This window comes from Stereum hirsutum (genome assembly GCF_000264905.1).
Source record: "Stereum hirsutum FP-91666 SS1 unplaced genomic scaffold STEHIscaffold_7, whole genome shotgun sequence".
NCBI classification, from domain to species: domain Eukaryota; kingdom Fungi; phylum Basidiomycota; class Agaricomycetes; order Russulales; family Stereaceae; genus Stereum; species Stereum hirsutum.
The window spans coordinates 1,228,541-1,252,424 of record NW_006763137.1 but is presented as its reverse complement, the minus strand read 5'-3'; the positions used below and the strand labels follow the sequence as shown (position 1 = coordinate 1,252,424).

Sequence of the window (23,884 nt, the reverse complement as noted above, 5' to 3'; positions counted from 1 at the left end):
CAGATGAGGCGATGGAGGTGTTGATAGCGTGTGCAGAGGATATGAAGGCGCTTTGAGAGGATAAGACAGTGGTGGATTGTGAGTCGCTCTCTCTTTTTTCGTTGTCTACGTTTGATGTGTTGATGCCCCTTTGTTGTCGTGTGGCGTCACTGTGGCGTAGCTCCCTAGATAACATCCACTGGATAGCCTCCTAGTCATGCACCCTATCCAATCCGACACAGACGTAGTCCGCGCACAATTGTGCACTATCGGCATCCAGGAGCACATTCGAGGATGGTACCAAGGTCAGTTTCAGTTCCGGCTATTCCCCGCATTCTCATTCACCTTCTTGACTCTTCCTGTTTGGAGCATATGCGATACTGACAACACATGTGCGAATGCGATACTGACGACATGACATATGCGGCTATCCTGTCCAGTCCTGCAAAACCTCTGATGTGTCTGACAGACAAGAGAGTAAGGATCAAGGATCACGCAGTGTGGCATTGGAAGAACGAGTTGGGTTTGGAATGGATGTCTCGTGAGCATGATCGACTGACTGACTGACTGACTGACGTGATGTGGGTTGAAAGTAGACGATGATGTGCCAGTGGGACAATGATTACATGTGTTGAACCAGCTCATCAGAAAGTCGACTAAGGTGCTGGAAGGAAGGTGATGGGGCGTCCGCTCTGCTTTTGAACCCCACCCTATGTGCTCTACTCTCATACTCCACTCTACACATCAGCCTCATACCCCACCATGGTCGAATCATACTGCCACTTTGGCCTCATGTAGTTGTATTGATGCATAGTCTCGACCACATAATAGTATAAAGAACCCAATCCATGTACTTCCGAGTCCATAGCACCCAGTAGTACACAGGCCAAAAAAGCCCGACTCCCTGGTACTGAACTTAAGAATATACTTCCTGAATGAATGTATCATTATATGCAGGTAACGTCATGGGCCAGTGGCGCCGAACATAGCCAGGTGGCAGCTTCAGTACTAGCAGCTGTCTACTGCCTCGCAAATATATAATGTCCACTCATTCACACCAGTTGTATGATTTATGTAGGTAGGAAACATACCAATCACAGTCATTTCTCAGAGTGTATAGTGTTGGACAAGTGATCCATGACCTGGAGCAATTCAGCTAAGATATTCGATCTCACCACCGCTTGACCACTGGCTCCCAAAAAGGCAAGTGGCGGGCGTTGTGGCACCGGCGTGAGGCGTAGCAGTAACAAACCACATGTGAATACATGTCATCCACTCATTCACATCAGTTCTATGATTTATGTAGGCAAGAAGTATATACATTGGAGTGATATTACGGTTTGTGCAAGGTTGCGCACAGGATCCATGACCTGTAGTAATTCGAGTCCGGAAATTCTACCTGCCTCAGTGACGACCCAAAAAGGCAAGTGGCAATACTGTGGCGTTGTAAACTCACTTTGACTGCCACTGGCATGGGTCTGATGCGAGCACATAGCGGAGAAAAGTGTCAACAGTGGACTAGAAAACGGACGAAGCCTTGATTGCTATTCTAACAGCACTTTTGTGCAGTTACATTCTCACAGGGATTAGATACACAGAACATACAAATCCATTCGAGTCCGCGACTCGGTTCAGTCCTCGATGAAGAGCTGTTTTTTCTTGAAGCTCTCCTTCGCACTACCAGCCTTCTTGTCCTTCGTCACACACCCCTGCTTGCGACCCCTTCCTCTTCCTCTTCCCTTCCCTGGTCCAGACCTCTTATTATCTAGCCCAATTGTTTCTGCGGCGCCACTTTCTGCACTACCCTCGTCCTCCGCCATATTCTCCGCCACATTCCCATTCCCATTCCCCGCCACACCTCTACTCCCAGACCCGCCTTCATCCCTCGCCACATCCATCGTTATTCCCTTCAGCTGCTTCCCTAGTTCAGCGCTAGACTCATCTTCAGACCTATCCAATTCATCCACCCCATCCTCAGCCTCCTCACCGGCCTTCCCACCCGTCTTCGCTTCAAGCTCCCCATGCTCCTCCCCATGCTCCTCCCCATGCTCCTCCCCACGCTCGTTCTCCAACCCCTCATCACGGTTACTGCCACCCTCCTCACCACCATCATGGTCACGATTCTCTTCATACTTCTCGTTCCTCTCTCCAGGGTCTTCCGTCTCAGTCGTGGCTTCGAGTATCTCCAGATCAAAGTAGCGACAAAATCCATTGCAGATGTGCTGTGACGGGAATGCGTCGAACGCATGTGTCAAATTTCCTGCACCGAAGTTCTGTGCATATGCGCTGCTAGATGAATTAGTGGAGTGAATATAATGATGGTGGAGATTTGACAGCACGTACGCGGATGTGAGGACTTGGGGATCCGTCAATAAGTCTCCCCCTCCTAGGATAGATGAAGAAGAATCAATAATGTGTCAAGTAATGCGCAGCCAGCAGTAGATGTTAAAGGCACCTTGTAAGTCAGTTAGAATGATAGACTTCCCTGTGAAAACATACTGCACATGTTGGGCAAAACACAGAAACTGGGCACGTATCCAGTTCTCCGTCCGCCTAGCCTTAGACTTCTTCGTGTAACCGAACGGCTCGCATGCGGTTGCTGAAGCGTTACTGATATACTTGACGAACGGCCCATTGATCCTCTCCTCAAGCAGGAAGACTTGATTGGCCTTGTCTTCGGGAACGGCCAGGATAGAGCGAACAAACTTGAGTCGAGGAACTTCGTCAAAGTCGGCGAGCTCCTTCTTCTCGTTTGCCTCCTCCAACACTGAATCCACAAAGGAGTACACCAGGCTCATCAGAACTCCACCCCAGTACAGACAATTGGCCTCGCGTAACATCAACCCCAGCTCCTGAACGTGCGGGTAACGTTGACGTTTCGGTAGTTCCTCATCGTTCGAGCGCCGTTCGGGACGGTGAAAGCAGCGTTTGGCGACCCAAGTAACTAGAGAAAGGTCGTATGAAAGTGGTTGTTGCGATTGAGATAGACGAATTGGGTATAAGGCAGCACGATGACACGTCTTGAAGCTACCAGCGGCACCAAGCATGTCCTTGGAACGCGTCCAGACGGAAATACTAGCTTGGGGCGCCACAGCAGGATCCCAGTGTAAGCGCATACCAGGCCGTTCAAGGAGCTCGTTGAATGAATGTTCCGGGATCTCCAGAAGAAGCACGGTGAAGTTAGCGTCACCGTGGTCTACTACAGTGAGTGAATTTGTGAGTGGATGGTTTATGACTTAGAGGTGAAATATAACATACGGGGCTGAACGGCCTGAGAATCAAGATCTTTCTGCATAACGAGAGCCTTGCGTAGCAGATCGGGGTTTGGCACTTGGAAGCGGGACGTTTTCGGAATGGGATGACTCGAGACTTGTAACGGAAAAAGGGTGTCGGTATCGTCAGTTCCGGCGGAGTCGGCGGAGTCGTTTGCATCCACGACAATGGGATCCGAGAGAGATGTCTGCTGGGTAGAGCTAGCAGCAGGAGTCGAGCGGGGCTTATGGTGTCTCCGAGTCGTCTGCCCATGTGTACGAGCACGCTTGGTGCTAGGAGCATCGCTCTGGTTTGCAATATCCAGGGTCTGCTTCGAAGTATTCCAAAGACTAAGCATGGTACTTGAGTAGAAAATCTTGATATAACGTACCTCTGAGTCTGTTCCCTCAGGCTCTGGTACTTTCCGTTTGGCAATAGCACGTCCAGCATGATTGACGGGGCGAACAACCTCGTTCTATTGAACCAGGTATATTTTAGAGGCAGACCTGACATTCGACAATGTGCTAGGCTGGGGATCTACGCACCTGAAATTCGGAACCAGAATCATATTCCACATCCTCTGGTCGGTGAAACTCACCATCACCGTCGCTGTTGATGTTGCCGCCATCATACCCCTGAATCTCATCATCTCCGACAGGCAGCTAAGGTCGAACTTGTCAGAGACAAAACGTGGGAGATACTAAGTTGGTAAATATGGACTTACATCTGCCTCCACGCGTTCTCTGTATTCAAGAGCGGCCATATACTTTTCACGTTCAACAAGCAGGTAAAGTCTGGGCTTGACATTGGAGTTGAAGACTGGGTGGCCTAAGCTTTTTGCGTTCGTCCGGTAAAGTAGATCTCGAATGGCTAATTCACTTCCAATGCGGGGACCGTAACTGAACTTGTAGACCAAAAGTTTCTTATATTTGCAGAGCGTTGTCTCGTGCTGTTTTAGGGGAAATCCCAGCGACCAATTGACCCAGTCCTCCTCAAGTGTCTCCCATAGACTGTTGTGGAGATCGTATTTTGTGATGTTCTCCGAAACCAAGATGTTATAATCCGAATTCTGTCACAAAGTCAGCTTCTCTTTGATGGACAAGAATAATGGCCGGACTAAATGAAATATTGGTGGAACATACCCCAATAAGATTGGTGCCCCCTTTGCCAGACTCTCCTACGGTCTGCAGACTTATAGCTATATCTACCAGCCGGCCGCCTCCTCCAGAGTTCATACTCGTTGTTTTCTCTAGAACCCTGTCCCGGTTATGGAAGTACTTCGAATGTACATCCTGCTTATAGCCAAAGGACTGTCGAGTTGCGTAAGGATTAGGTAAATGGTGCCATGAGAAGAAGCTCGCACCTTCACAGGTACGGGCGGTGGAGCCATAGAGCCGGCCCGACTTGAACTGCTAGAGTTCGCCGGAGCACCTGATATGCGTCGAGTGGGGAGGGTAGCATCTGGCGTGAAGATATAAGAAGGTAGAAGAACTCGGAATCAAGATTGAGGAGATTGATATCATAGGTGACTTACGACCACGTTTTGCCGCAGCTAGAGCTTTACTCAATGCCTTGTCAGATATGAGCTTTGGTCCGGCAGAGGCTGGCGTTGTAAACTCCACTATTAGAGGGGGACATGACAGAATAAATCAATAAGGAGATTGCTAATCAGAGAAGGTCATACGTACACGATGGCGCCCCGTGACGCTCCTGCTCCTGTGCAGCCCTGCGCTTTTCACCGGTTTTGCGCGCCTGATAGTGGTCTGTGCATCCGGGACAGCACACCTTTTTGGTAGGCGCTCCTGTCTCAGGGTCCCTGCCATTAATAATAGAGCACTGGGTCTGAGGACCAGTCCAAGTACAGCCGAGGCGCTCGCAGTCAACTGTGGCAACATTGGCTGGGGTGAAGTCAATGAGGTGGTCGGCCATTATGATGCGTGGAAGATAAGAGTGATGGTCAAGAAATCAAGGGATATGTGTTAAAGACACTTAGCAGATGTGGACAACGACGAGGACAGCCAGGACGAAGAAAAAAGGACAAATGTGCAGAGGCTGAATGGCCCAGGATTTGTGGCGCTTTTTTGGCAAATTTCTTGTTTTGGCAAGTCAAAGCGCGATCAGACCAAACACATCGGACCAAACACGGCCATGGGCCCATGGATAACTGGTAATAAAAACCATTCTAAACACAGAACACATCAGTACTACTAGTCACTAAAGACAACCCCTGAGTCTTCAGAGTCGTCTGAAGAATATACCGCGACAACTTCCTTCAACGGCACCTCGTCATATTCCGAGTCCGTGTCCGATCCTGAGCCTGACCCCTTCATGTCCTGCACCTCGGCGTCTACACCACCCTCTGATGTTAAGGCCGATCCTTGGGCAATCCGAGCTGGTTTCAGGTTTGGGAGAACGGGGACAAACTGATGATCCTCCTGTGTGAAGCCTTGTGGTGGACATGGCTCTGCTGCTCGCTCAGTGAGCGCCACCTCAAGGTTCTCTTCGCCCTCTAGGGCCTCAAAGTAGCCCAGTAACTCGCTGTAAATATCCCAGAAACTGTCTCGGTTTACCTCTGGCCATCCCATATGCTCCATGAACTCTCGTGCGTACGCATCAACCTCTGGAGGGACAAGATCGAAGACATAGTGATTTGAAGGGGCATGGGCCTCCCGAACCTCGTCCAATAGCTCGGGGTCCACCTTGACCTATGGGTAATCGTAAGATTAGTGAACGCACAATTACGGGCGAGTTCTAACTGTGAATCCCTACCCCAAAATTCTCAGTCTGGAACCTGCGTGGCCTGTTATATATCGTATTTGGGCGGCCATGGGGGAGGACCTTGTGCTTGTGGTAGCGTCTTTTAGTGTCGTTGAATCGCTTGCGATAGTTGTCGAGTTCCTTCTGTAGCCAAGGGATGCTCAAGTAGTGGAATACAGTCCTTTGACACTCATGAGTTGAGCATAGCGTTCACGTGGGCTCAAGAAACTGAAGCTGATAACTGACGTACCGTTCCATCATGTTATCGGGATCATACAATCCATGTACCAATCCATACTCGAACACATCCTCGTACCCTGGTGTCCAGTTTCTCCGAAACATGCCCCAGAAAACCTCAGGCTTGATATTCTTATTGTTGACCATGAACTTATGCTGAAGAGACGCAGAAAGGGCGGGATCTTGGCGGTGGCGAAGAATAGTGTGGACGTTGGCGACCCCAAAGTTCTCCGTTCCAGCGTCGCTTTGAGTCAGGAGTGGCATTTCTACATAAATTGGTCGATCAGTATCAATAGCTACAGAGGAAATTATTCTGGATGTATACCATAATTTACGTTCTTGATTGTCTCAGCATAGTAGCCGGTAATAAGACGGGGATTGCGGTTTGTCCACCACACTTTCAGCCAGAGACAAGTTCCAGAGAAGGGCTCAAGTCCAACGTGACAGAAGAGCTGATACTTCCGCCACTTGTCGTGCTGGTCCATAACCCAGAGGTCATTGACTCCAGCGCACCAGAACGTCTTACGTTTCAGCACATGAGACTTGCGGGCGAGAACTTCCTGATGATGATGGATGTGCATATAGTCCAAGATTTTTGGCCTGTTTATTATATCGTCGTCAGAGAAAGAAAAAGGTATATGTAAGAGGTAGAGTTTGAGAAAAATACCTGCTGACATCGACTTCCTCATCAGCCAACAGGACTCTCTTCATCTCATGGGAGCCCATTGTTGGATATTTTGCTCGCACACGCTCAACTGCAGGACCGATGCTGTTCACAGTATGTCCCTTTCCACGAGCTGACCGTATCTGCCATTGGCTCCGCAGCTTTTTGAGCAAGGGAACGCTATAGATGAGAAATGGGACATGAGAACACTAGTCACTAGTCGTGTATAGCACTATCGGAACAGTGGAACGAACGAACGAAAAATTACCTAACATTATACCTATCCATATCATAATGATCTCGCAACTCCAGAACAATGTCATTATTGTTATAGCCTCGCTGCACAAGATCCTCAATGACAGGCCGGATGACTTCATGAGGGGCTTGAGTATACGAGGTTGTTAGTATTACAGTGCCAATTTCGAGACTGGGAACGAGATAAGGTAACTCGAGACGTACGACATCCTTTGGTGACACCATTTTTGCCTGTGGGATTAGGCATAAAATATATATGACAAAGGTGAGGTGAAAAGTCTTCAAGACGGTAACTAACGAGTACAGCAAAGTCAATGAACTGAGAGTTCGGAGTAAGCTATTGCAACGCCACAGTATTGCCACTTGCCTTTTTGGGTCGTCACTGAGGCAGGTAGAATTTCCGGACTCGAATTACTACAGGTCATGGATCCTGTGCGCAACCTTGCACAAACCGTAATATCACTCCAATGTATATACTTCTTGCCTACATAAATCATAGAACTGATGTGAATGAGTGGATGACATGTATTCACATGTGGTTTGTTACTGCTACGCCTCACGCCAGTGCCACAACGCCCGCCACTTGCCTTTTTGGGAGCCAGTGGTCAAGCGGTGGTGAGATCGAATATCTTAGCTGAATTGCTCCAGGTCATGGATCACTTGTCCAACACTATACACTCTGAGAAATGACTGTGATTGGTATTTTTCCTACCTACATAAATCATACAACTGATGTGAATGAGTGGATGATATATTTTCGCGACTACTATAGTGTTGCCAGTGTCCAAGTCAGTTTGCATATTCAGACATGCACAGATAATCTTCTCATCAGTACATCTGAGGCTTTAGTTCTCTTCATCTCTCAGTGTTGGGTCCTTTCAGATTTGGAAGCTGGCAATACTAGGCAGAATACAGAATATATTATAGCAGAGCGGCACAACACAAGCTGAAGGTGTAAAGTAAAAAAAGGATGAGACGAGATGAACAGATAACAGATAGACATAAAAAGAGACAGTAGAGAGTTCAAGAGAGCTAGAAGTAGAAGAGATGTGCATCGTCCGGATGAACCTTGGTATTTAACTCTAAGCCACGACTGACGCATCTACGTTTTCCTCCACCATTCAAAACCGCCAAATTCTCGCTGCTCCCTTCCTGAACATATAGATCTGCGCACTTGCGCTTGCGGACAACCTTCTTTGGGGGACTGTTAACAATCTCAGTAGACAATGGCAGGCGTGACGATGTAGTGGAGGACGAGTGGAAGGAAGATGAAAGAGAAAGAGACGGCGCAATAACAGCAAGCTTATCCCTAATACCCTTGTCTACCTCTGCCCGGTTGCGCTTCATGAGTTTCTCCAGATAGGCCTTTGTCTTCTCACGCGCCTTGGGCTCCCGTGGAAGGACTGACGGGATTCCGTGCTTGCGTTTGATCTCAGATCGAGTACGAAGTAGTTTGCACTGGTTCGAAACGACTGCCCGGATCTTATAGCGATCGGGTACACGAGCATTAGGATCTCCATATCCGGTAAGCACACTACAGAGAAGAGAGAGATGTCAAAGAGTAAGTGAACATAAGTCAAAACCACACAGAGCATCGACACAAGCATTGAAAACGGGAAACGAATGGATGAATATGAAGGTGCGTACTATTTGGTGCGGCCATTTTCGGAATTCTGGACTATAGCATTACCACAGAATTCCAATGGGCCCACAGCGACGTCGATTGAATGAGTAACGGCCCAATTGAAGGAACGCGAAAGACGTTTGAGCCACAAAACAGCGCTGAATGTTCCGGATTGGACAGTGCTGTTGTCGATGGAGGTAACCGACCAGACATAGCCGGCATCGGAATGGTCGTAGGTGAAGGTCGTGCGGCGAGATAGGGATCGCAGTTGAGAACGAGGATTGAATAACTGAATATAAGCGTCCTCCTGGAGATGGGTATCGTCTAGGCTGAGACCTGTTATGAATGTGAGTAGGTCAATTTGACAAGCGATGAGATACCAGAGTACAGACCCACCTTCGCGTCTGAAATATGCAGTAAGTGGATCGTCCACTGCAGAAGACGACACTTCCGGGAGCCTTTCTTGAGTATGTGGTGAGAGGATGAGGTGGCCCAAATGATGAGGCTGCTTCAACGCGTCACGGATATAGTCAAAGTCGAAGACATCGAATTCGCGATTTTTCTATGAAGATGAAGGAGTACCATGAGTAGGCCGTTGCGGATACGATCCATGGATCCATGAAGGTGCAGGAGAAATACTTGCCTCGTATGCGTCTGCGAGACCTGCAAAACGCATTGGTACAGCGACCTGCATTTTGCCCCAGATACGAAGAAGTTTACCATAGGATAGACGCTGCTTTATTGTGGGCGCCATGACAGTCCCATGCATAGCAGGCTGAACGATTTTTTTCCTGACACAACAGTGAATGGTGTTTAGCGCGAACAAAGACAAAGGAGAAGCACAGTTATGGTGAGGGAGAGGCTTACCACATAGAAGGATTCTCGATAATCTTCTGGAGGTAAGCCATGAGAAATCGAGCAACCCGCGAAGGGTTATCGAATACCTCGGCTTCTGTCAGTGATAGGCTAAGACCTAAATGCAGTGAAATAATCGAAAGAGGCATGAGCATTGTGATCTGAGAAAAAGCATATCCTTGAACAGAATAGTTACCAGCCATAAAGAATAGCTCCTGCACCAGATACTTCCCGATCCCTCCGAAAATATCTGACGCGTTTCGAATTACGTTCATGGCCAACACCTTCCAGCGCTGACAGTGGGCTCCCCGCCGGCGACAGATCCAATCAACAACACACTGGAGAAATGTGTCATAATCATCAACAAATGATATATGACGAATCGGGAGCTCCGAGAGGCGATTTGCCCAGTAAACCTGTCAACGGACATGGTTAGAGCACAATGCGACGTAGAGGAGAATGCAGAGAGACGAGAAATGTTATCCGTACCTGAAAAAGATGGCTACGTGTAAGGAAACCAAGGGTGACGTGCTCGAAGACGAATGCAACAGTGATGCAAAACTTGCGGGCCTATCAGTTCCTCAACTTTTAGCTCTCCAAGTCAGGGACAGCAGACTCGAAATGGCCCAACTCACGGAAAGCGGTGTTTTCTTGAGATTCACCCATTGATTTGCTGTGTAGACTTGAAGGGAGGTATGGAGCAAGAACTGCAGCTGGAAATGAAGATCAGAGTGAAACGAACATCAGCAGATGAATGCGGATTCAGAGAGAACACAGAACAGAGCAAGGTATTTATAATCAACTATACCTGTGCAAGCATAACACCGAAATTAATAATCAGAGTGCGAGGAGTGCCGGTCACATCTTGCAAAGTGAGCTTGGACAACTCCCCTCTCGGCATAAACTGATATGGTTCCCGTTCCGACCGAGGTTTGGCTAGGTCGTCCAAGGTCGGACATGTCTCAGGGACACGAGGCCAAAGAGGTGTTTGATTGACCTTAGCAGATCCACGTATGATTGAAGGAGCTAGATCCTCTGTGAGCTCCTTGACAAAATGGCTGCTAGCTTTTGACGAGGCGCGGCGCTCTTCTGACGAAGGGTCATGATAGATCTGATGCAGAGGTGAGCCCCAGATCTTTTGGCCAGTTTTCTCCTCGAGATGATCTATGGAGTAATGACAGCTTTGCACTGTTGCAAGAAGTTCCGGGAGCTCAGGCATCAGGAGACACGAGAGCAAGCAATGTCGCGCAAGACAAGCACGAACAAGAACGCGAACGAACAAGAACGCGAGCGAGAGGCAAGACACGTCTTATTGCAACGCGTCGCGTCGCATAGAGAATACAAACTCCGCCGGAATTTCCCTCCTGCGATCCGGAATCGCGCCACACCATTTGCCACAGTTCGCAGTTGTTGATACTTACTGTTTCTGGTTGGGCGATAGCATACTGTTCTCGCTCAGAGCTCCAGTTGCTCACAGTATCAATGCATGTTTCAACAGTGATTTTGTACTGTGAACAGGAAATGTGTAAGAGATCTGAGTATGCACAGTGAGTTTTCAATCTGTCATGGATATCTAGTAGGGGTGCCGAGGGTCCCAGCAGAGGCCTTGGCAGGGCTCACTCGATCGGGAGGCCAAACAACGGCCGGCAGAAGGGGAAAATTCGAAATCCGAACCGTAACTTATGGTCCACCATATGAGCGGCCCTGACGATCCGTTCCGCGAAAGTCCGTGAGGTCTCGAGAGCTCGTCAGGGCCTGTCAGGGCTGTCAGGGCGTCTCAGTGCGGTCAGTGCGATTCTGGTCGCTGTGTGGCACCCGAAAAGTAGCAAAAATTCATATATATATTCATATGTACATCGCAATCCTGACTACAAAGGGCAGGACCTTTCTGAGACTACTATACCGTACAGTACATCGATGCGACATAAAAGTTGGATGGGCTATGAGCCGATGAAAGTGGGAGAACGTCTCCTGTACAAACTAGCACAGCAACAACTTAAAGTTCTCGCTCCCTGAAAAGAAGGGATAGACAGCGGGTCGTTCGAAGTACCTACTACTGAGACCCGTGGTCTTCAAGCCTCGAGATGTATATGGAGATATGATATACACAATTCCACGGGACAAGCAGGGAGAATCGGGGTCTCTTCAGGACCGTTTGAATCCATGGCCCGTTGTCCATGGTACAGAACATGGTGGAGGAAGGGGACAGAGAATGGTGACGGGGAGCGAGAAGACATTGCGGTGTCATACGGGAATGCTGCGAATAGATGGAGCGAACGGAAGGTACTTGGAAGGACAGGACAGAGGTACGGAGTGCATATGTAGAGCTGTAGGGATGCCTGCAACTTACCTGAGCAAATGGTCGTGCTCGTGCTCAGAATCGCCACCGTTATCAACAAGCTACAAAGCCGCGAGGAAGTGAGCATCCTTGGTGTGCACAGTTAAACTGCAACAGCTTTCGTGCTCCGCAAAGTGTTGGATATATTCCAAGGGCGTGATTCGGGACGAGTATTCTATGTATCCAGCTTTGTTATTTGTGGATTCTGTTAAGACGAAGGAGCAGAACATACTTGAAACGTACCTTGGAGATGATGTAGCGAGTGTGGACGGCTGGAGGCAAGGAGTGGAAGGAGATGCCACGAATGTCAGCGCTCGTGCAATATCAAAGTAGGCGGTCAACAACGAGCGGTGTTCATCTTTGCTCTCATACAGTCGAGACAGTCAGAAAAAAAGGGCACGCCAGCCACACGGACACACCTATATCAAGTATTCAAAACGATATACGAGATCCGCCTCCGACAAGATGATGATTGAAGAGAAAGTCTCACCTTCACCCTCCCAGCATTCTATACAATCTTTCATCCCAGCCCTCGCAGTCTTCCGATGTTATGTCAGCGCTTGTTGACGTAGACCAGTCGTAGTCCATGAACGATTGTATGAGCCAAGTCAGTCAGCCTGACCTGGCAGTGTGGTGGCGCATTGACATGATGTCGAGCCGAGAGGAGCGACGGACTGGCTTGGACGTCGATTCTTTGTGTTTGTGGCGAAGTTGCGAGGCAGGTGGATATAAATCTGCACTTGGGACGGGTTGGCAAGAGTCAGAGAGCTCGATGAGGACTTCAACGAGAGAGGGAGCAAGAAGAGGAAGCGAAAGGCTGGAGTCGGCTTTGTTGACGTTTGTTTGCCCTGCGTTCAACGTCAACGGCCGTGCGACCGCTCGCTGCCTCTCGCTCGTTCTTCGTAGAGACGTTCTTCCCGATCTCTGTATCGTTCGTCGTCAGGCCCGTTCTTCTAGGTGCGTACCGAACTCGTTTCATGAAGCTATTCAGTACGCTCTGGGCTCTTTGTACCACAATTTTCAACCAAGCCGACACGACTCTCTTGTTGATGGCCATGGCTGAAAGCTGGAAGACATGATCCGCCGAATGACGTTGCTCAAAATCGCTTAGGTGGGTGAGAGAGAATTGCGCACGCAAGACTGTGAGTGAGAAGAATGATCAGAGTCAGCGTCAGCCATTTATGACCTAGGTGCGCATCTCGTCAACGTGCTCGGGCTTGGGGCGTGTTCGGTGAACTACGATGCACTTCTTGTGAGTCAAATCACCATCTCTATCTCTGCTCCCATCTCAAACACCTCACCGGAACGCTCTTTACGGTCCCTCCTCATCTACCCTCCTTCTCCATGTGCTTGGTTTTCACGTCATTCTCTTATGCCTCTGGCAGTTCTATCGGCTAAGAGCCTATTGCATGCACTGGGACATGATCAGAGAGGACTGGATGCTCTTGATTACACCGTGCGTACGAAACAACTCTTTGCTCTTTCCGTAGCTAACGTCAACTTTCCATCTACATTACTCCCTACGCAGTGCATCCACTTTCGTCTCCCTCGCACAATTGATCACTGTCAAGGAACCAAGTTTCCGAGTACATGTAGGATAAGGGTTATGTAGGATTAATGAAATTTGGATTGAACGAGAAAGCTGCCGGTTACTGTCTATTATCAGAGTACATATAGACATACGAATATATATATGAATTTTTGCTACTTTTCGGGTGCCACACAGCGACCAGAATCGCACTGACCGCACTGAGACGCCCTGACAGCCCTGACAGGCCCTGACGAGCTCTCGAGACCTCACGGACTTTCACGGAACGGATCGTCAGGGCCGCTCAGGGCTTCTCAGGGCCTCTCAGGGATTTCCAAGAGTTCTGATGGGGCGAGTAAAAACGGCACAGAAGACAGTGACATGGGGTAGGCTAAAACGGGATGACAGTGTATACGACAGCAGACTCGGAAGAGAACAAAAAACAAGGTGGAAAAAAAGCGATTAAGAAGTCACTGCACGGAGGAGAGGTTGTCAGCATTACAGAAACAACTTGTGCACGCGAACGATGGGAGAACACTCACTGTAGCTAGCAGGATCGATGTGCTCGGGAAGCTCAGGGATCGCAACTTCGAACCGAGACTGGATGGTCGCCATCACCTGCTGGTCCGCCTCCGATGACTGGAAAGTGATGGCGAGACCCTTCGTTCCAAATCGTCCAGCACGACTGAAAAAAGAGAACTCAGTCAATCAGAGAATACACGGCTCGAACGGAGATGACACTTACCCCACACGATGAAGATAGCTGTCTGCATCCGGGGGGCAGTCGTAATTGACGACGATGTTGACACGCTCAAAATCGATGCTACGCTCAACATCGATGCCACGCCCAAAAATATCGGTGGCGACAACGATACGCTTCTCAAACGCCTTGAACGCTTGGTAGCGGCTTATACTATGAGTCGGAAAGTGGCATCAGTTTAAGACCTCCAGGCCGACGTCCAGAGCAAAAACGTACCGCTCCTCTTGTGCGAGGCCGGAGTGAATACTGATACTGGGAAAATTGCACGAAACGAGCAGCTTGTCCAACTCGATCGCCCTCGCAACAGATTTCACGAAGATGACGGCCTGGAACAAGATGTCAACACACTGCATTGATTCTGAGATGAGTGAGATACGCACCTGGTTGAACTCAAGCGTGTCAAGGAGCTCGTTCAATTTCCTGTTCTTCCCGACTTCCTCCAACTTGACGAAGTGTTGCTGCAGACCGTGCAGCGTCAACTTCGTCTCATCATCGACGAAAATCTCCAACATCAGCAAATCTGACAACCTGTTTTGGCCTGTTTGGGCAAGTTTGAACGGTTTCGCGCAGTTTCACACAACGGACAGTTTCGGAGAGTCTGATTTTCTGCGTGTATTTCCCAACTATTTCCTCGGTACAGTGGACAGGCAATACATGATATTACAGTACGATATCCCAGACTTGCTACCTGTGCAGACACATCGCCGACCTACAGCGCCTCCTATTCTCGTCGCCAAATCACGAGCTCTCGACCATACGAAAACCCTGGTGCCCAAACGGTAATCAAACAGCTCAGAATGACACGTACCCAGAGCCAAATTAAACACGCCAAAAGCCGCATGGTGGAAATCACGACCACAGAAGAAAAATGACGCACACTGGGAACAACAGAGTACGTTCGAAGGGTTGATGACGAGCTACAGGGAAAGGTGAGGGATTATAATTATGTGGGACATTGGGAGTGAGATGTGGAGCTGACCGTTAGACCCAAATCACGGTCGCGAGTTCACTGTTCGCCGCTCGCTGTCCGCTGCCTTGATTCTATCGAAGAGCCGTGGCATCTCCAGCGGCCCGTGTGGGAGGTAGAATTGAGGATTAAGCTCGGATTCTTGAAAGGTGCTGCGAGGGAGGGGGACAACATGAGTCGTTGTCGTGGCGGGAAGAGAGAACGACAGAGAACGACGCGACTGGACGCGACGCGCGTCGATGATATTCAGGATTTTCAACTCCGCTCGGCCTATCCCGCTATCGTCATCGTCTGACTTATAAAGTCGATCTTGCAGAGTTCAGTCGCTCCCTGCTTTTGTGCCCTCCCGCCATGAGCTTCACACCTCAAAGGGACAATTTGAACATGAGGCCCGGCCCATGACGCTGGCTACTAACGCCAAACTCGAGTCTTACAGCGGCGGTGTTCTTTTGCTCGGACTAACGAGATTGTCGCCATTGCACGGTCTTTCACCGTTGGCGGGCACGGGGACTGCGATAGCAAGCCGCCATGTTTATGCTAACCGGTGACCCAGTCGGAATGATGCATGCGATGAGGGATGGTTACTAGTGAGGAAGCAAGTGTCGTAGAGTAGCAATTGGTCGGTACGCGTAGAGTCGCGTCTTGGCCTTTACGAGATCGTCAGAGTGCAGGAGTGCTATTGTAGAGAAACCGCAGTTTCACCTCTTTTTCAGTTTAGTAGTTTACGTCGAGTATGATTGTTTTGGGCATTTTTTATATCTGTGGTTTCGTTCAGTTTCGCGGTTCCTGTGAGTTTCACTGAGTTTTGGAAAATATTCCTTCAAAATCCAAACTCGCCCGAACTGTCCGTTCTTCAGAACCGAGAAAAACCGAGCAAACTGGCCAAAACTGGCCAAAACAGCTTGTCACATTTGCTGGTGTGATCGCGCGCAACAATTTGGGCTTCAACAGGCCATGCCACACGGCCATCCTAAGCGAACAATAGGATCTTATCGAACGGCGTTGGACCAACAGAGAGCGGAACCGCTGAATGCACCGTCACGAAACGGTCAACTTCGGGTGAAGACATCGCTTGGTCCCACAATGATCGTGGCTGATCGTGGTTGAACTTGTTCACGCCACCGCCTTGCTCGTCTCCTGCCACGTGTTTAAGCGCCACATCGCGCTTAGTCATCGCCGGCCTGAACTCTGCTCGAAGTCGAGTCTGTCTTGCTCAGGCTCTTGCCACGACCACGACCACTCCTTTCACGTCAACCACAATGTCTGCTCCGAATTCACCCCGGCTCATCGACTCTTTCACCGCCCCGAAGGACGTTCTCAGGGAGTTCGAGGAGCTCGCCGAGGAAGAGGACGTCGACCCTTTCGCAGAGACGGCCTCGAAACGTCAGATTGCTCAGCGCCAGGGCGACTACCACAAACGACGATTCAACCGCACTGCGAACGAGTCTGCCGATGCTTTTGCGGATGGAGAAGAGGGTGCCGAAGGCGAGGGAGGATATAAGGAGGCTATGAGGCTGCAGAGGTTGGAGAAGGAGGAGCAGAGGGTGAGGAGAGCTATCGAGGAGAAGGAGAAGCAGGACAGGGAAGAGGGCAAGATGAAGATGGACCTCGACAAGACGCCGCCTGCGAAGGACATCGAGGAGGCCGCGCAGGAGCTTGCCAATGCGGCCGCTGCTGGACAGAAGCGCAAGCGTCGGTGGGACGTCGCGGAGCCGGAGAAGGCAGAGGAGAAGAAGGAGAACGAGGCACCTGGAGAGTGGTCGGCTGAGGCTCTGGAGGCCTCAGCGCCGAAAAAGAGACGGTCAAGGTGGGACGCTACTCCTGCTGATGTCGCTGCTGTTGGAGAGACTCCCAAACGTTCTCGTTGGGACCAGACACCCGTTGCCGGCCAAGGCCCCGTCGAAGTACCCATGACGCCTATCATCATGAACGCGCCAGGCTTCATGCAGGAGGAGAAGCACAACCGCTATCTCACCGACGAGGAACTCGACGCTGTCTTGCCTTCTCAGGGATACGCCATTGTCACCCCACCTCCCGGCTATGCTCCCTCTGTCGCTCCTAGGAAACTCCAGGCGACCCCCGTCGCCGACCTTGGTGGCTTCCAGATTCAAGAGAGCTCTGATGCAGCAGCAATGGCTGCTGCTGCCGGTCTTGCACCCGAACTACCCACAGATATTCCTGGCGTCGGCAACCTCGCGTTCTTCAAGGCGGAGGATGCTCAATATTTTGCCAAAATTCTCAAGGAGGAGGACGAGACAGAACTCTCCGTCGACGAGATGAAGGAGCGCAAGATTATGCGCCTGCTTCTCAAAATCAAGAACGGCACGCCACCCGTTCGAAAGACCGCTCTGCGGCAGATCACCGACAAGGCCCGCGACTTTGGCGCAGGTCCCCTCTTCGACAAGATTCTCCCTCTTCTTATGGAACGGACCCTCGAGGATCAAGAGCGTCACTTGCTCGTCAAGGTCATTGACCGTGTCCTCTACAAACTCGATGATCTCGTTAGGCCGTACGTCCACAAAATTCTCGTCGTCATTGAGCCCTTGCTCATTGACGAAGACTACTACGCCCGTGTCGAAGGACGCGAGATTATCTCCAACTTGTCCAAAGCTGCTGGTCTTGCGCATATGATTTCCACCATGCGACCCGATATAGACCACGCCGACGAATATGTCCGTAATACCACAGCCCGTGCATTCTCAGTCGTAGCGTCTGCTCTCGGTATTCCCTCGCTCCTGCCCTTTTTGAAAGCCGTCTGTCGTTCCAAGAAGTCGTGGCAGGCTCGCCACACCGGTATCCGTATTGTTCAGCAGATTGCGATCATGATGGGCTGCGCCGTACTCCCCCACCTCCGCAATCTCGTGGACTGTATCGCCCACGGTCTCTCGGACGAACAGCAGAAGGTCCGAACCATGACTGCACTCGGATTGGCTGCCCTCGCCGAAGCCGCTGCTCCCTACGGTATCGAATCGTTCGACAACGTCCTCAAGCCCCTTTGGCTCGGTATCCGTCTTCACCGTGGTAAAGGTCTTGCCGCCTTCCTCAAGGCCATTGGTTTCATCATCCCCCTCATGGACCCGGAATACGCCTCTTACTACACCAAAGAAGTCACTGTCATCCTCATCCGAGAGTTCCAAACGTCAGACGAAGAGATGAAGAAGATCGTTCTCAAAGTCGTCAAGCAGTGCGCCGCCACCGAAGGTGTCACGCCAGGCTATATTCGCAAGGATATCCTCCCAGACTTCTTCAAGGCATTCTGGGTCAGGCGCATGGCGCTCGATAGGAGGAACTACCGACAGGTCGTGGAGACGACGGTCGAGTTGGCTCAGAAGGCGGGAGCGGCGGAAATCATTGGGAGGATCGTGAATGAGCTGAAGGACGAGGCGGAGCCGTATAGGAAGATGGTTATGGAGACGATCACGAAGGTTGTGGCGAGTTTGGGAGCGTCGGATATCGATGAGAGGCTGGAGGTTAGGTTGGTCGACGGGATTATCTACTCGTTCCAGGAGCAGACGACAGAGGACCAGGTCATGTTGGATGGGTTTGGAACCGTCGTCAATGCTCTTGGTAAGTCTTCACACCACTGCCGACTTTTCATGGCTTCCTTTGCTGACGGCCCCTTTTCTCCCCCAGGTATCCGCGTCAAGCCATACTTGACCCAGATCGTCTCGACGATCCTTTGGCGTCTCAATAATAAGAGTGCGAAAGTCCGCCAACAGGCTGCCGATCTCACCACGCGGTTGGCTGTGGTGATCAAGCAGTGTGGCGAGGACCAACTGCTGAGCAAACTCGGCTTGGTGTTGTTCGAGCAGTTGGGAGAGGAGTATCCTGATACACTCGGTAGTATCATCGCTGCTGAGGGTGCTATCGCCAACGTCGTGGGTATGACACAGATGAACCCACCTGTAAAGGATCTTTGTGAGTCGATTCAACCGTATGTTCTCTTGATCGTACAATTTGTTAACTGGTCGACGTTTTTTTTTCAGTGCCCCGGATGACACCTATTCTTCGTAACCGTCACGAGAAGGTGCAGGAAGCATCCATCAACTTGATCGGTCGTATCGGTGAGCCTTTCTCTTAGTTTTACTATCTTCCACTTCATACTAATGCCACATACCCCCTCCCTCTTCCAGCCGATCGTGGTGCCGAGTTCGTCCCCGCTCGCGAATGGATGCGTATCTGTTTCGAGCTCCTCGATCTCCTCAAAGCGCACAAGAAAGGCATCCGTCGCGCGGCCGTCAACTCCTTCGGCTACATCGCCAAATCGCTCGGTCCACAAGACGTCCTCTCCGTCCTCCTCACCAACCTCCGCGTCCAAGAACGTCAGTCCCGAGTGTGTAGTACCGTCGCCATCGCCATCGTCGCCGAGACCTGCGGTCCCTTCACCTGCATCCCCGCCATCCTCAACGAATATCGTACCGCCGAACTCAACGTCCGCACGGGCTGTCTGAAAGCCCTCTCGTTCGTGTTCGAGTATGTCGGTCCTCAATCGGCTTACTATGTCGACTCGGTCGTCACCATGCTCGAAGACGCACTGACGGACCGTGATCTCGTGCATCGTCAAACGGCAAGCACGATCGTCAAACATCTCGCGCTCGGTGTCGCCGGTCTCGGCTGCGAAGACTCGATGATGCATCTCATGAACCTCGTCTGGCCGAACTGTTTCGAGACCTCGCCGCACGTTATCGGAGCGGTCATGGACGCGATCGAGGCGATGAGGGTGACGCTGGGGCCGGGCGTGCTGTTGAACTATGTCCTTCAGGGTCTGTTCCATCCGGCGAGGAAGGTCAGGGAGGTGTATTGGAGGGTTTATAATGCGCTGTATCTTGGGGCGGAAGATGCGCTGGTGCCGTTTTATCCGGATTTGTCGGAGTTGAGCGAGGGGCAGAATGTTTATGATAGGCATCCTTTACAGGTGTTCATCTAGACGTTTCACACCGTGCGTTTGTTTATCTCGGTCGGTTTCCCTTTGCCAGTGTCATGGTGTTTGTCGCGTCGCGTATGAGATTATGCGGATACTAGTTTCATTTATATGCCTTTCTATGTACCAGTACCTTCTGTGTATATCACTCGATTCATCCATCCCTCGTGTAGGTACTAAGTAAGTCGGTCCGACTCCTACAAGAATCACCATCAAGGCCTTCATTAGTCTCATCCAATCCACATCCGACAAACTGAATCAAACAATTCCCTCTAGTCCACGGGAGGATCTGAATTTACGGCTGCAAGGTTTCAACGCTCGTTCCCTCGTCGTTACTACAAGAGCTCGTGAACGCATGAACGCATGAACGTGTGGAACTCCTCAGGTCAAACCCGCAGGGAATCCAGCAAAGTCTACTTGGTCCTGGACGGCTCGGCCGCCGAGGTTGTAGGATATTCGAAGACGGAGGCGGATGTTGCTCTGTATTGGTTCAAAAAAAGAAAAAGCAGAGTAAGCAATCATGGAGTGACTTGAGAAGGATGGAAATAAAGCTGGTAGACTTACACCTGCAGGAGCCAAGATTCGCATTTGCTGAGTTTCTGTCGCTCCCGGTTGAACGTCAGGGTTCGACACTGGTTGCATCTGCAATTGTTGTGTCTTTTGTGTGGCGAAGCAGACAAGTCAGTACGGAGTACGGAGACTTCTACTCATAAACACCAGTCCGAACTCACCCTCGGCACAGCAACCTGGAAGTTCAAACCCGTCGCAGGCGTCGACCCCTTCATCTGAAACCTAGCCAGTATTAAAACAACCCCAGGCCTCTGCGGCGACGTCTGTGGCGTCAACGTCACGAACAACTCATTCGCATCATACGCGGTATACGACTGCAGCTTGCTTGCGGCTGGGGCGTGTGGTGGTGCGGCCTGTGGTGGCGGTGGAGCAGGGGACGACGATGGTACGGGAGATGAAGTGGCGAAGAGGCTCGAAGGTGAGGGAGAGGCAGCTGCAGACATTGGGGCGGGAGAGGGCGTAGAGCCAAAGAGACCGAGGATGTCGTCGACGGCGGATTTCTTCGGTGCGGGAGTGGCGGCTGAGGGGTTTGATGGATTGATGGAGAGAGCTGGGGTGGTCTCGTTCGATGAGCCACCAAAAATCTCGGCAAGGAGGTCTTGGTTGCTTTGAATGTTAGGTTGAACAACGGTCGGCGCTGGGCCAGACGGGGCGATTTCGTCCCCTAGAAGATCAGCCTATGGAGACTGGAGGGTCAGTACTCTGTCGTTCTCAAAGTGTTTGTATCACGCACGTCTTTCCCTGTCCGCGTTGATCCCACAGGTTTGTTCTCGCTCACTATAATAGTATTCAGCAACCATGTTTCGCGATTTGACGAGAAATATGCCTTACCAACACCCGACACAGTAGCCTTCAACTCCGGTGCCGGCATGCGCTCCAGCACACCGGCCCTAAGATCACCAAGCGCAAACAAGCTCGCGAACTCTACCGCACGCTGCTGGAGCTCAAGCTCCATATTTGTGGTGTACGACGCCAGAATGGCGGCGATGCGGTCCTGTTGTGCCGCACTGGTCGTCGGCCTCGCAGAGATCTTGGTGATAGCGGCAAAGGTAAATTGACGAGTGAGATAGTTGGCGTATGGTGAGTCGAGGGTGGAGACGATGAGATCCACGATTTCGGTATCCGTGACCTGAAATTGAGAAAGGAATCACCGTTAGTGACTGGGTGCTAACGGATGGGACAGATATAATTACAGGTTTGGGTGCCTCGTCGTCTACGAGGCCACCCTCAATCATGATCTCGCTGTACTCGCCGATGACCCACGTAGCCGCTAAAGTCAGAGACTCTTGCGAGATATCTGAGCGTAGGGCAGCGTAAAGTTTTGACGCAGTGTAGGCCTGCAGTTCAGGCGTGTGTGCCACCAACCGGACGAAAGCGGATAAGATCTCTTCGCGCACGTAGTTCCCGGCCTAGCCACCGCAACCATATGTCAGTGTTTATACCTACCACCGGTGTACAATAAACATGCTCACCAGCTTCAACACTCGCAGAACAGTATCAATGTGCCACCGTTTGTTGGGCGCAAACCGTTCCGCGGCTAAACTGATTTGAGTCGTCATACCAAGTTTGAACTCGTTGTCGGCGACCTCCAAAAACGCGAGGAGTTCCCGTGTCAAGATTCGGACGTTCTGCTCATTGATCAGGGCATATGAGAGCTCGAGTGCACGTCGACGGATGGAGATATCTCCATCGCGAAGACAGTCTAGGATTGTGTTTCGGTGTCGCTGAACGGCATTTGTATCCATTGATACAACCTTGTTGAGGGTATTGAGGGCGACATACCTAATGAGAGTACCTTCAGTAACTGAGTCTCAGTATAAAGATAAGACCGTGTACCGAATATTGTTGTCGCGGTTACTGAGGAATTTGCCAAGGATGTTGATGGCCATGACACGCAGGCCGCTGTCTGCCTCGATTTCGAGCACAGTCAGTACCGTCTCGTATAGGATTGAGTTCCCGACATTCTTGGTAGAATCTGTGTTCGTCGCCACCTGGGCCAGGATATCGTTCATAGTTTCGCTCGCTTGGACGTCGCCACGTCCGAGTAATCGAAGAAGACGCAGGATCTTGACTTGTAAGAATGGATCCGTGATGCCGGAAACGTCGTGTTCTGGGCTATATCCCGTAGTGACCAGAGATTTGAGATGGCGGACGAGTAATGGCACAGCCTGCGAGTCATGACTCAATGAGCAATGGCAAACGCGGGTGACATATGAATAGCACGTACGTTGCGGAACTCATCTAAGCATACAGGCTCAGCTTGTACCATCTCGATGACCAGCGTAATGGCTGTAAGGAGTACGCCATGGTTGCGGTCGGCTAGGAGGTTTTTGGCTTTGGAAATGAAGTGATCTGTAAGGTCAGGCACTTTCTTGATGACGCGGAGAGCGCACAGCGCAGCCTGGTTGGGTGCATAACTGGAGTAAGAGCGAGTATTATAGCCAAGATCCAAGGTGCGGCTGAGGACGCACCTTCTTCCGGATGTAGGTATTGCTTGAACCAAGCAATTTCTCTATCTCATTGACAAGGTCACGAGACATCTCCTCTGAAGCGATATTGGCGAAGGTACATAGCGCCAAGCCGACTGCATACATATTCGAATGGTTCATATCACTACAAAGGTGCCACAATTCAGGTCAGCATGCTCTTCACCCTGTAGACATAGAAATACGCACTTCTTGAGTGAATTCGTCACGAGCGTTAATACCTCCTGACTCTCGTCCAGCAGTAGCATGATTCCCAAGTACCCGAGCCTCTTGTCACTGAACCGCGGACTGGCGACAAGCTTCAGACATTCGATCTGGCCAAAGTGTGCAGGGGAGCCGAGCATATGTATGTAAAGCAGCTTCGCAATGTTGTTGTGTCGCATGTATGAGTCCTCCTCTCTGAAAGAGGCCCGAATAGCGGCTGACTCTTGTTGTATGAGAGCGCGTTCATCTGCGACAGTCTAAAGGGGACATCATGTCATTATGCATGGGACGAGAGGCCTGATCATACTGACCTTACATGCTCGGATACCCTTGATGAGTGCTACGTAATTTGGTCAATCCTGAGTCAACATAGCGACCTTGATACAAAACCATACCTTTCAAATTATGGTAAACCATCGTAATACAAGGGAGACGAGCCCGACAGTAACCTCGGCGTTCAGTGTCTCCCTCGCCACGCCGGCGCGTC

At 50.7% G+C, this 23,884-nt stretch overlaps 6 protein-coding genes across 6 annotated transcripts; 1 reads left to right on the top strand and 5 right to left on the bottom strand.

The window, feature by feature from the left end:
- Window positions 1–1,610: 1,610 nt before the first annotated feature.
- On the bottom strand, window positions 1,611–5,160 carry STEHIDRAFT_168634 (uncharacterized protein; the record flags this gene model as incomplete). The annotated part of the gene is made up of 11 exons (XM_007304287.1): window positions 1,611–2,268; window positions 2,323–2,365; window positions 2,435–3,178; window positions 3,238–3,559; window positions 3,623–3,706; window positions 3,777–3,893; window positions 3,956–4,300; window positions 4,374–4,541; window positions 4,595–4,692; window positions 4,766–4,852; window positions 4,920–5,160. The coding sequence occupies 11 exons, from the start codon at window positions 5,158–5,160 to the stop codon at window positions 1,611–1,613; spliced, it is 2,907 nt and encodes a 968-aa protein (XP_007304349.1).
- Window positions 5,161–5,438: 278 nt separating this feature from the next.
- STEHIDRAFT_97447 (uncharacterized protein) lies at window positions 5,439–7,369 on the bottom strand (the record flags this gene model as incomplete). The annotated part of the gene is made up of 6 exons (XM_007304286.1): window positions 5,439–5,936; window positions 6,001–6,169; window positions 6,239–6,491; window positions 6,551–6,825; window positions 6,893–7,069; window positions 7,158–7,369. The coding sequence occupies 6 exons, from the start codon at window positions 7,367–7,369 to the stop codon at window positions 5,439–5,441; spliced, it is 1,584 nt and encodes a 527-aa protein (XP_007304348.1).
- A 757-nt stretch (window positions 7,370–8,126) lies between these two features.
- Window positions 8,127–10,903, bottom strand: STEHIDRAFT_168632 (uncharacterized protein). Its single transcript, XM_007304285.1, has 9 exons — window positions 10,432–10,903; window positions 10,259–10,336; window positions 10,113–10,193; window positions 9,820–10,039; window positions 9,636–9,741; window positions 9,412–9,559; window positions 9,165–9,330; window positions 8,792–9,104; window positions 8,127–8,678 (listed from the first exon to the last, which is right to left on the bottom strand). The coding sequence occupies exons 1-9, from the start codon at window positions 10,840–10,842 to the stop codon at window positions 8,177–8,179; spliced, it is 2,025 nt and encodes a 674-aa protein (XP_007304347.1). The 5' UTR covers window positions 10,843–10,903; the 3' UTR covers window positions 8,127–8,176.
- Window positions 10,904–13,951: 3,048 nt separating this feature from the next.
- On the bottom strand, window positions 13,952–14,761 carry STEHIDRAFT_157001 (P-loop containing nucleoside triphosphate hydrolase protein; the record flags this gene model as incomplete). The annotated part of the gene is made up of 5 exons (XM_007304284.1): window positions 13,952–13,962; window positions 14,032–14,174; window positions 14,235–14,402; window positions 14,466–14,575; window positions 14,630–14,761. 5 exons carry the CDS (start codon window positions 14,759–14,761, stop codon window positions 13,952–13,954), a joined length of 564 nt encoding a protein of 187 aa, XP_007304346.1.
- A 1,714-nt stretch (window positions 14,762–16,475) lies between these two features.
- Window positions 16,476–20,143, top strand: STEHIDRAFT_111150 (ARM repeat-containing protein; the record flags this gene model as incomplete). Its single annotated transcript, XM_007304283.1, has 4 exons — window positions 16,476–18,783; window positions 18,850–19,134; window positions 19,203–19,280; window positions 19,350–20,143. 4 exons carry the CDS (start codon window positions 16,476–16,478, stop codon window positions 20,141–20,143), a joined length of 3,465 nt encoding a protein of 1,154 aa, XP_007304345.1.
- Window positions 20,144–20,518: 375 nt separating this feature from the next.
- On the bottom strand, window positions 20,519–23,814 carry STEHIDRAFT_131278 (Adaptor protein complex AP-1 gamma subunit; the record flags this gene model as incomplete). The annotated part of the gene is made up of 13 exons (XM_007304282.1): window positions 20,519–20,617; window positions 20,702–20,794; window positions 20,869–21,384; window positions 21,441–21,484; window positions 21,539–21,836; window positions 21,901–22,116; window positions 22,180–22,489; window positions 22,544–22,875; window positions 22,935–23,108; window positions 23,179–23,320; window positions 23,383–23,654; window positions 23,709–23,737; window positions 23,793–23,814. 13 exons carry the CDS (start codon window positions 23,812–23,814, stop codon window positions 20,519–20,521), a joined length of 2,547 nt encoding a protein of 848 aa, XP_007304344.1.
- Window positions 23,815–23,884: the final 70 nt, after the last annotated feature.

What these genes read in the sequence shown, in the direction of transcription:
- STEHIDRAFT_168632 (XM_007304285.1), bottom strand. Translation starts at nt 10,842, where the DNA reads ATGCCTGAGCTCCCGGAACTTCTTGCAACAGTGCAAAGCTGTCATTAC. An exon ending in TCAAGAAAACACCGCTTTCC is followed by an intron (nt 10,194 to 10,258) that starts GTGAGTTGGGCC and finishes AGGAACTGATAG; the next exon opens with GCCCGCAAGTTTTGCATCAC. An exon ending in ATCGAGAATCCTTCTATGTG is followed by an intron (nt 9,560 to 9,635) that starts GTAAGCCTCTCC and finishes CTGTTGTGTCAG; the next exon opens with GAAAAAAATCGTTCAGCCTG.